The following is a 12,573-nucleotide window of genomic DNA, read 5'->3' on the forward strand; positions in this document are numbered from 1 at the left end:
CATTAGAAGCTTGAAATGTGTCTTATTGCACAATGGTAACCAATATGCATCTCTTCCAATTGCTCACTGAACAAAATTGTCCTGATGACCAACAAAGAAAAAAATCGTAAATGCAGTAATTAGTGGCATCTGAATTATTTTATTATATTAATCTGTTCTTATATAGAATGAAGTGCCAATATGTATTACACGATTTGACTTTTGCATGATCGAAAAAATAATTTCAAAGCGATTTGTAAGTTAGCCCCGCCTGATCAATATTTTCTTCACATCTTTTATGTTTTTCAATGGGATACCAAATTTATCAAAAACTAGAGCAAATCAAGCAAAACCGATGACATATTCACCCTGAAATGTGTCCCTCTTCAGTACAGGAAAGACTGTGCTATAATTTAAATTGCCAGGCATACCATCTCAAGGGGACAAAAAGATACAAAACATCCAGGCCATGGGAAAACCTGGGTTGCCACAGCCACTCAAGAGGGAGAGGTTTTTAGTGCCAGGAAGGAAAAAAACTGGCAGGAAATGGCAGAAATCGTACACCAAATCCAGTCATTCCTGGAGTGGAACCACAGTCGATGGCCTCCACTCCAAACCAACAGATACAGATACTAATGCCGGAAAAAAGTTCCCCCCCCCCCCGCAGTACCACCAATACCACCAGTCCGATGACATTCTTCTTTGCAAATATACAGGGTCTAAAGCCAGCAACGAACAACAAAATACCTTTCATCCGTGGACTGCTTGCAGAGGCAAATGCAATGTTCGCGGCTTTCACAGAGACCCACATAAAGGATCACTTGGACAACGAAATATGGATCCCAGGGTACAACCTATGCAGATGCGACAGAGTGAACGGGCAAAAGGGAGGGGGGGGGGTTGGCCTGTATATCGCAGAGTCACTTGTTTACACAGAACTGCCTAATGCCTCAAATGATGTAGTGGAAGTTTTAGCAGTAAAGATCGAGAACCAAAACCTAGTCATTTGTGGTAGTCTACAAGCCTCCGGATGCAACGTCCCAGCAATTCCAGAAACAGCTGTTAAAAATTGACCACTGTCTGGAAAATCTTCCAGCTCCTGCCCCCAACATCTTGCTCCTGGGGGATTTCAACTTAAGGCACCTAAAATGGAGGAATATAGCAAATAATGTTGTTGCAGTGATACCACCAGGAGGCAGCTCTGACGAGAACTCACACACACACGATCTTTTAAATCTCTGCACAAAATTCAATTTAAACCAGCAAATAATAAAGCCTACTAGACTGGAGAATACACTAGACCTCATCGTCACTAACAATGATGATCTGATACGAAATGTCACCATATCAAAAACAATATACTCAGATCACAACATAATCGAGGTTCAGACATGTATGCGTGGAGCCCCAGACCGACATAATGAGATTAGTCACGAGGGAGCCTTCACCAAATTCATTTCAATAACAAGAACATGAAGTGGGACCAAGTAAACCAAGTCCTAACCGATATAAGCTGGGAAGATAGACTAAGCAACACAGACCCCCAACTTATGCCTAGAACAGATTAACTCGGTGGCACTCGATGTATGCTCAAGGCTTATTCCTTTAAGAAAAAGGAGGAGTAGATGTAAAATAGAAAGAGACAGGCGCTCCCTTTACAGGCGACGGAAAAGAATAACAGAGCGGCTAAAAGAGGCCAATATATCTGAAATGCGTAGGGAGTCACTGGTCAGAGAAATAGCAAACATCGAACTTAAGCTAAAGGAATCTTATAGGAGTCAGGAATCGCGGGAAGAACTAAAAGCCATAAATGAAATTGAAAGAAACCCAAAGTATTTCTTTTCCTATGCCAAATCAAAGTCGAGAACAACGTCCAGTATTGGGCCCCTACTTAAACAAGATGGGTCCTACACAGATGACAGTAAGGAAATGAGTGAGCTACTCAAATCCCAATATGACTCAGTTTTTAGCAAGCCGCTAACCAGACTGAGAGTCGAAGATCAAAATGAATTTTTTTATGAGAGAGCCACAGAATTTGGTTAACACAAGCCTATCCGATGTTATCCTGACGCCAAATGACTTCGAACAGGCTGTAAATGACATGCCCATGCACTCTGCCCCAGGGCCAGACTCATAGAACTCCGTGTTCATCAAGAACTGCAAGAAGCCCATATCTCGAGCTTTTACCATCCTATGGAGAGGGAGCATGGACACGGGGGTCGTCCCACAGTTACTAAAAACAACAGACATAGCCCCACTCCACAAAGGGGGCAGTAAAGTAATAGCAAAGAACTACAGACCGATAGCACTAACATCTCATATCATAAAAATCTTTGAAAGGGTCCTAAGAAGCAAGATCGCTACCCATCTAGAAACCCATCAATTACACAACCCAGGGCAACATGGGTTTAGAACAGGTCGCTCCTGTCTGTCTCAACTATTGGATCACTACGACAAGGTTCTAGATGCACTAGAAGACAAAAAGAATGCAGAAGTAATATATACAGACTTTGCAAAAGCCTTCTACAAGTGTGACCATGGCATAATAGCGCACAAAATGCGTGCTAAAGGAATAACAGGAAAAGTTGGTAGATGGATCTATAACTTCCTCACAAACAGAACACAAAGAGTAGTAGTCAACAGAGTAAAGTCCGAGGCGGCTACGGTGAAAAGCTCTGTTCCATAAGGCACAGTACTCGCTCCCATCTTGTTTCTTATTCTCATATCTGACATAGACAAGGATGTCAGCCACAGCACCGTGTCTTCCTTTGCAGATGACACCCGAATCTGCATGACAGTGTCTTCCATTGCAGACACTGCAAGGCTCCAGGCAGACATCAACCAAATCTTTCAGTGGGCTGCAGAAAACAATATGAAGTTCAACGATGAGAAATTTCAATTACTCAGATATGGTAAACAAGAGGAAATTAAAACTTCATCAGAGTACAAAACAAATTCCGGCCACAAAATAGAGCGAAAAACCAACGTCAAAGACCTGGGAGTGATCATGTCGGTGGATCTCACCTTCAAGGACCATAACATTGTATCAATCGCATCTGCTAGAAAAATGACAGGATGGATAATGAGAACCTTCAAAACTAGGGATGCCAAGCCCATGATGGCACTCTTCAGGTCACTTGTTCTATCTAGGCTGGAATATTGCTGCACACTAACAGCACCTTTCAAGGCAGGTGAAATTGCTGACCTAGAAAATGTACAGAGAACCTTCACGGCGCGCATAACGGAGATAAAACACCTCAATTACTGGGAGCGCTTGAAGTTCCTGAACCTGTATTCCCTGGAACGCAGGAGGGAGAGATACATGATTATATACACCTGGAAAATCCTAGAGGGACTAGTACCGAACTTGCACACGAAAATCACTCACAACAAAAGCAAAAGACTTGGCAGACGATGCAATATCCCCCCAGTGAAAAGCAGGGGTGTCACTAGCACGTTAAGAGACAATACAATAAGTGTCAGGGGCCCGAGACTGTTCAACTGCCTCCCAGCATACATAAGGGGGATTACCAATAGACCCCTGGCTGTCTTCAAGCAGGCAGTGGACAAGCACCTAATGTCGGTACCTGACCAGCCGGGCTGTGGCTCGTATGTTGGATTGCGTGCAGCCAGCAGTAACAGCCTGATCCACCAGGAGGCCTGGTCACAGACCGGGCCACGGGGGCGTTGACCCCCGGAACTCTCTCCAGGTAAACTCCAGGTATTAGGAGTCAGCACCACAAACTTACCCTAGAATCGGTGTAATATAATTGACCAGAAAATAAATGATGACCAGTGATTGTGTAACTCTATTTGAAATAATATCTAAAGAAACTTAATGGAACCTCAGAAAACAATATTCATTCGCAATCAGCGGGTCACCACCTACCAGGTGGGTTCCAGTAGCCCATCAATTGAGGTAAGTTCCTTGATGCTAGTGAAGGGCTCTTGATCAGGGGAATTGGATCTGTGCTCCGGTTCCTTGAACTGAGCCTGCATGCCTTCCAACCCCCCACCTTCCATCCCCACAGGCGCTGTATAATCTCTACGGGTTTAGCGTTCCTCCTAATAATCATATTAATAATAATGGATTCCAATAATGTTTCGTTATTTACTATTGATATCGTTCTCTCAGGGTATCGACCTAACAATAATATCCTAAAATTATTGTAACAATTCTATTATTTAATGGTGATTCAAATCCTCCCGGAAATTTTAATAAGACCTAAATCTCCTGAAAAACTAGGATTTATAGTCTAAGGGTTTTCTAACTTACGAAGGGTAACTCACCTATAACAGGCATGCAACAAAAGATAATAAATAATTAATATTTACTTGCCTGTGATGGGAGATTTGGGCATATGCATTCAAATTTCTGCTAATGCTATCTCTCTCCTCAGGAGAATCAGTAATGACGAGAGTGGCTGTGATGGTGGTGGTGTTGGTGGCGGCAGTGTTGGGGCAAGAGGCAGTACTGCCGGTAGTGAACACTGAGGAAGGCAGGATCTCTGGCCTCAGGGAACACTCTCTCAGTGGAGCTGCCTTCTACGCCTACAGGTCTATCCCCTTTGCCCAGCCTCCTGTTGGAGACCTGAGATTCAAGGTAAGGCGAGGATATGAATCAGTAGACCAGGGATCAGAGATTCAACATAAGGCGATGACACTAGGTAAACCTGGAACCTGAGAGTCAAGGTATGGTAGACCTAGGACCTGAGATTCAAGATATGGTTGACCTGGAACCTGAAATTCAAGGTATGGTAGACATGGGATCTGAGATTCAAGGTATGGTAGACCTAGGACCTGAGATTCAAGGTATGGCGGGGACATGAGGTAGACCTGGGATTCAAGATACGGCAGGGACATGAGATAAATCTTGGACCTGAAATTCAAGGTATGGTAAACCTGGGGCCTGAGATTGAAGGTATGGCGGGGACATGAGGTAAACCTGGGACCTGAGATTGAAGGTATGGTAGATCTGGGACCTGAGATTCAAGATATGGCGGGGACATGAGGTAAACTTGGGACCAGATATTCAAGGTATGGTAAACCTCTGACCTGAGATTCAAGGTATGGCTGGGACATAAGGTAAACCTGGGACCTGAGATTGAAGGTATGGTAGACCTTGGACCTAAGATTCAAGATATGGCAAGGACATGAGATAAACCTGGGACCTGAGATTCAAGGTAAAACGAGAATATGAGGTAGACCTGGGACCTGAAATTCAAAGTATGGCGAGAACATGAGGTAGACCTGGGACCTGAGATTCAAGGTATGCCGGGGATATGAGGTAAACCTGGAATCTGAGATTCAAGGTATGGCGAGAACATGAGGTAGACCTGGGACCTGAGATTCAAGGTATGGCGAGAACATGAGGTAGACCTGGGACCTGAGATTCTAAGTAAGGACTTTTCTCGAGAATCTGTTTTCCAAGTTTATTCAGTTATGATAATTTTCTTCTTTCATTATGTGATAATCATAAAAAAAAATTCCGCCAAACTGTAAATAAACATCACAGGTTATAAGTGAGACACATGTGAACAGTTAGGTAAGTTTATTCCGAAACGTTCCGTCTCCACAGTAGGCTTCTTCAGTCGAGTACAGAGGAGGGAGCAGAAGTAGTAGAGATGTGAAGACAATATCACGAGTCCATCACCCTTGAAGACGTAGTTATGAGGTGGTCAGTCCTTCAGCCTGGAGAAGAGGGTTAGGGACTGACCACCTCAAAACTACGTCTACAAGGGTGATGGACAGATTACATCGTCTCTACATCTCTACTGCTTCTGCTGCCTCCTCTCTACTTGACTGAAGAAGCCTACTGTGTAGGCGAAACGTTTCGGAATAAAGTTACGTAACTGTTGCACATGTGTCTTATTTATCAACTTGTCAGTATTGTATATTATTATATTTAAGTATCAAAGTAAAATGAAAAACACTGATTTTCCAGCTTTTTCTTATATGCATATCTCCAAGAAACTAAACTCCGCTAGGTTACTGACTTACCTATCTCTGACTACGTTCATTTACAGTCTGTTTATCCCTACCCTGATGTTTTCTACAATGTAAGGGCACTTCTGATGCTCACTGAGGTTCTCTATACCAGACTCTTTATCTGTACTCCAATTATTATAACGTGACCTGTGTTTATTTAAATAAATGGTATGTAATCTATTCTTTTGATATATACAGGTGTGTGCAAATGAGAAGTGTCTGACTCAGCAGAGGGAGGATCGAGCCTCCACCACGTTTTGCACAGAATGACGCACATGAATTTAGCACTTAACATGAATTAAGTTAAAAATTGTTTTAGTTGTACTTTTCTTCTTATAAATTATCTTTATCGCCTTCCTTTTATCTTTAGATGCCCTACTATTCTGGGCTTCTGCCTTTCCAACTGAACTGTTAACTACGCTTCATATATTCTAGTGTGTCCCAGTAAGGTTGAGAGCTTAATTAGGAGTCTTCATCATCTATTAATGCTGTTAACTCCAAGAGTATTAACTGTGACATGTTTGTAACAGAAGCCATAAACGGGTACTGTAGAACTGTAGACAGGTGAGATAGAGAACAACTTTTGTGGATTCCCTCTCACATTAGTTATGAAATGCGTGACAGTGTTCTGCCTTCAAGAAGGAAGTAGACGCAGTTTTAGGCCGTCAACTAGTAGCTTGAGGACAAGAATGTTAAGAATATCAACTGAGCTTCTTTGACTTGAGACAGTGTGACAATCGGTCCATCTATCATCATTCTATAATACAGGAAGATCCATATATCTGTTGTACATTCGTCAAAATCAGCAGTCTCCTGGATGTCTCTACTGCCACATTACCGCTAGATTAAAGACACCTCTGAGTTTTCACCACCATCTGATGTAAATATAATTAAAAGTAAAATTAGCCAAAGGAATTATTGTCACACTCTTTGTCATTAATTGTTTGAATAAGGACAACTCATGATTTCAGAGGCATTTCACTCACAAATGTTCATATAACCAGCATTTCTAGAAAATTAATTGGACTTTTCCTTTTGTAAGTAAATCATAGTTACTTTAACTTGTCTAAATGCAACCATAACTTGCTAAGTATTAAGTATTGTAAATTATTTATGAGCTCATCTTGTTATTCTTATAACCCGGACGGGACACACGTTTTAATACTTTATTGAGCACTGTAACAGAGCATGAAATAAATTATGGGAACTAGCCAATAGCAGTTTTTGTCCTCTTCAGGGACCCAATTAAAGGCTCGCAACTCCTTGGGTTGAATAAGGAGGAGAGGTGTGAAAGAATGTAGTTCTTAACTTAGGAGAGAGTAGCTTCCTGTCTCTTGTGCGTAGGCTCAGTGAATGTTTGGACAGTAATAAAAATTCATTTAAAAAACTGTGAAAGTTATGGCAAAATTAGAAGAGTTAAAAGGTCCTGAGAAGAGCCATTCTAAAACCTACTATAAGCACAGACAAATCCCTCCAGTATGTTGGTGAGGGAACATAAAGGAGCTACGGTAAAAGGTTTTTAGTGATTAAATTCACGACTATGATACATAAACATAAATATGTCGTGCCGAATGGGTAAAATGAGGCCTAACCAAAGATATATAGAGTTGAAGAACAACCTGAGGACTTCTATTATTTATACTTCTTGCTATGAAGCCAAGGATTCTGTTAGCTTTATTGCGAACACTTCTGCACTTTTGTCTTGGTTTCAGATTACTGCTAACCAAAACTCCTAAATCCTTTTTGCAATCCGTAGTATTAAGATCTACATTATTTAATTTATATGTGACATGGTTATTTTCCTGTCCAACATTTAAAACTTTGCATTTGTCTATATTAAACTGCATCTGCCACCTCTTCGACCACTGCATCAGTCTATTCAAATCATCCTGGAGTGCTCTAGTGTCATCATTAAAATGAATTGGTTGGCCTATTTTGGTGTCATCAGCAAATTTGCTCATGTCGCTATTTATTTCCTCATCCATGTCGTTTATGTAGATTGTGGACAACAAGGGGCCCAACACTGACCCCTGTGGAACACCGCTACTCTCTGCTGCCTATTTGTCAATCATGCCTCTACCCAGGAAAAAAATTCTCCTGCTATTTCGTGTGCCTTAAGTTTTCTCAACAGCCTCTGATGTGGAACTCTATCGAAAGCCTTACCGAAGTCCATATACGCAATATCATATTCAATACCATGATCTACCTCCTCATCTACCTTAGTGAAGAAAGTTAGTAAATTCGTAAGACAGAAACGCCCCTTTGTAAAACCGTGCTGAGATTCACTAATCAATATATATATATATATATATATATATATATATATATATATATATATATATATATATATATATATATATATATATATATATATATATATATGTCGTGCCGAATAGGCAGAACTTGCTATCTTGCCATATAGGACAAGTGAAAATTTGTGTATGCAATAATTTCGCCAAAATCATTCTGAACCTAACGAAAAAAATATATTTCACTGTGTTTGTTTAGCATTAAATTATTGTAAACAAATATAAAATATATTTAGTTGGGTTAGGCTAAAATAAATTGCTCTTGTTATACTAAGGTTAGGTAAGTTTTCTAAGATTCTTTTGGAGCAAAATTAAAAAATTTTACATTAACATTAATAAAAAAAATATATCTTTGAACGTATAAGAGAAAATTTTAGAAAGGACTTAATTTTAAATGAGTTCTTGCTAATTGACCAGTTTTGCATATTCGGCACGACATATATATATATATATATATATATATATATATATATATATATATATATATATATATATATATATATATATATATATATATATATATATATATATATATTGCAAAACAACCACGGGGGGAGTTGAATAATAGCTTTAGGTCTTTTGTGTTGCAATCAGCATATGCAAAATTGCAGAAAAGAGGAAGGATTGTTTGCACTGCTGTCTTGGCTTTTGATTTCCGCTTACCATGACTCCCAAGTCTTTTTCACATTCTGTACGATCAAGCTGTACTTCACCTAGATTATATCTTCGAGGGTTATATTCATTACCAAGGACTAGTACCTTACACTTATCCACATTGAACTTCATCTGCCACTTTTCAGACAAAGACATTAATTTGTCCAAATCTTCATGGAGTTCATTGCTATCCTCCTCAGAAAGAATCATACGGCCTATCTTTGTATCATCAACAAATTTGCTCATGTTACTCGTAATCCCTTCATCAAGATCATTAATGTAAATTATGAACAGGAGAGGGCCTAAAACTGATCCTTGTGGAATGCCACTAGTGACTAATCCCCATTCAGATTTGACCCCATTAATGGAAACTCTCGGCTTTTTATTGGCAAGCCATGCCTCTGTCCATTCGAGAACTTTACCTCCTATACCGTGAGCTGCCACTTTTCTTAAGAGTCTCTTGTGAGGTACTCTATCGAAGGCTTTACTAAAATCCAAATAAACAATATCATCGTTTTTATCACTGTCATCTGCCTCAAATGTTCTGTTGAAGAACGTCAGTAAATTTGTCAGGCAGGAACGGCCTCTTGTGAACCCATGCTAAGATTCATTAATCAAATTATGGTCTTCAAGGTGACTTCTAATAATGTCAGCTATACACAAATAACCCGCACATAAAAGAGAGAAGCTTACGACGACGTTTCGGTCCGACTTGGACCATTTACAAACGTCGTCGTAAGCTTCTCTCTTTTATGTGCGGGTTTATTTGTGTATCGTTCCAGTCACGGTATTGTGCCTTTTTTTGTTATTAATGTCAGCTATAATTGATTCTAATAATAACTTGCCCACTATAGATGTCAGGCTTATTGGACGGTAATTTGAAGGAACGGACTTATCCCCTGATTTGAATATAGGAACCACAGCCATCTTCCACAACTCTGGCACAACATCAGTAAGGATGGACGCATTAAACACACTTGTTAATGATTGACTAAGTTCCATCTTGCATTCCTTAAGTACCCTGGAAAACAACTCGTCGGGCCCCGGGGACTTATTTTGCTTCAGTTTGTCAATCTGATAACCATGTCCCTCGTGACAGTAATGTTAGTTAATTTGAATTTATCAGGAACTGAAAAATTTTTAATTTCTGGAATCTCATTTGTGTCTTCCTGTGTAAAAACTGACCAAAAAAAAAAAAAATAGTCATTAAATAAGGAACACATTTCCAGTTCGTTATCCGTCAGCTGTCCATTCCCAATTTTGAGAGGTCCTATTTTTTCCTTCACCTTCGTCCTATACACTTGAAAGAAGCCCTTTCGATTGTCTTTGATTCATTAGCAACTCTAATTTCATAGTCACGTTTAGCCTTTCTAATCCCCTTTTTTACTTCTCTTTTAAGCTGAGCTTATTGGTCAGTAAGGTTAACCTCTCCTCTTCTGATGCGCCCATAAATTCCCCTTTTCTCCCCTAATAGATGCTTTAGCCTCCTGTTAACCCATTTGGGATCGTTATTATTATACTTAATTTCTGTCTGGGGAATGTATATACTCTGAGCACGGTGTACATTATTAAGAAAAAAATCATAAACGCAGATCCCTTCGTAATCACAAGCATGATCATCGTCAATAGAATCATTAACTAGATAACCCCAATTGAGATTAGACAGGTATTCCCTAAGTCCATTGTAATCGGCAGAACGAAAATCAGGGATTTTTACCGTACTATCGTTGTTCTTGTATTCCCAGTTAATGCTAAAAGTGATGAATTTGTGATCAATTGCGCCAAGCTCTTCAGTGATCTCCAGATTATTTACGAGTGTTTCCTTATTTGACAAGATTAGGTCGAGCAAATTATTACCCCTGGTAGGCTTTGTTACACACTGCTTCAGAAAAGTCCTCAACTGTTTCCATAACGTCACTGGACTCCAGATTACTGGTCAAAGAATTCCAGTCAATTTGACTAAAGTTAAAATCCCTTACTATCACTACGTTATTGTGTCTAGAAGCCCTAACAATTTCGTCCCAAAGAAGTCTCCCTCTATCGTGATCCAAGCCTGGAGGTCGGTATATTACACCTAGAATTGGTTTTTCTTGACCCTCTACAAACTCTACCCAAACAGATTCTGTTACTGTTCCATCTATTTTTATACCTGTTTTTATGTAACAATTAATATTTTCTTGAACATATAATGCAACTCCTCCCCCCTTCCCATCACATCTATCCATATGGAACAACTTAAACCCTTGAATATTACACTCAGCAATCATATCCCGACTCTTTAAATCATACCACGTTTCAGCTAATGCAATGACATCAAAGTTCCCAGCACATGCTACCAAACGTAGTTCATTAATCTTATTTCTTGCACTTCGACTGTTAGCATAAAATACCATCACATGTTTTTTCTTCTGCACATTTTTCCTATTCACCTTTGCTTTTACACAATTTCTGAAATTATCATTACCCAGCATTACTCCATGACTGTTATTATCAAGATTCATTCATCTAACTAATCCTCGTTTAAAGTCCTAACAACCCCCTCAACTGAGCTAGCAAGAAAACCCACACCTGCCCTGAATAAGTGAACTCCATCTCTGGCATACATGTCATTTCGGCCATAGAAGTGGTCCCAGTTGTCAATGAATGATACTGCATTATCCTTAGTGTTTGTCCAGCCAACAATTAATACTAATTGCTCTGGACAACCATTCATTTCCAACACCCCTTCTTGACAAAATGCCACATATAACAGGATACCCCTCCTTCCTAATTATGTCTACTGCTGTCCTGAACCTTCTAACTAAATCCTCACTTCTATGCATGCCTACATCATTGCCTCCAGCACTGAGGCAGATAATAGGATTGATCCCATTACCGTTCATGATGTCAAGCCAGCTATCAATATCCTCCATCCCAGCCCCAGGAAAGCAAACCCTCTGTCTCCTACTCCTATCCTTAAAGCAGAAGGCCCTATCCATATACCTAACCTGGCTATCCCCAACAACAACAATATTCTTACCTTCCTTGGTGTCGTTCGTCGTGACGTTCCCAGTAGTCGACTCACATTCGTTGGGTAGCATGGAGAATGCATTAGATGTTTCCACAACAGTTTCTACAGCAGTCTCTTTCTTCTTCATCGTTTCTACATTTCCATTCATCTTCTTGATCGTCAGCTTCGTTCCATGCTGTCCAACCACTGTCCAGGTTCCCTTCTTGACCTGAGGACTCACAACAGGAGGACTACTACGAATCCTCTTGTTGTCCTCAGTCAATTGCCGTATCTCTATCTTCGCTACCATCAATTCTTCCTTAAGCTGCTGGTAAAGTTGCTCGATGGAGGGCATCTTGGCTCAGTCAACAGAGTGTACACTAGACACGTCCTCACTGAGCTAAGTACAGGTCACCTGTGGTGACCTGTACTTAGGTCACATATCTGAACCATTTAGCTCTATTAAGTTCAGGTATGTTGATATGCCTTCTTTTCTTAAGACTTAATATCAAAGTTGTGTTTCAAAATCTTCAGTAAAGAAACTTTTAATAAAGAATTCCCCCAAAATGCTGACGGATGTGTCTATAAGATTCATAAAAAAGCAGTTTTGAAATTAATATGAGTATTTCCTTTGGTTTATATAAATTAGATTCA

The 12,573-nt window shown here is 40.0% G+C and overlaps 1 protein-coding gene across 1 annotated transcript in view; it reads left to right on the plus strand.

Moving 5' to 3' along the window:
* LOC128693475 (juvenile hormone esterase-like) overlaps window positions 1-12,573 on the plus strand; it is a 179,984-nt gene that overhangs the window by 20,829 nt on the left and 146,582 nt on the right. The window contains exon 2 of the mRNA XM_070097319.1: window positions 4,380-4,582. Coding sequence (XP_069953420.1) covers window positions 4,391-4,582 — 192 coding nt within the window. The 5' untranslated portion in view covers window positions 4,380-4,390. The remainder of the gene's footprint in view (window positions 1-4,379; window positions 4,583-12,573) is intronic.

The sequence above is a fragment of the Cherax quadricarinatus genome, chromosome 57 (genome assembly GCF_038502225.1).
Source record: "Cherax quadricarinatus isolate ZL_2023a chromosome 57, ASM3850222v1, whole genome shotgun sequence".
NCBI classification, from domain to species: Eukaryota; Metazoa; Arthropoda; class Malacostraca; order Decapoda; family Parastacidae; genus Cherax; species Cherax quadricarinatus.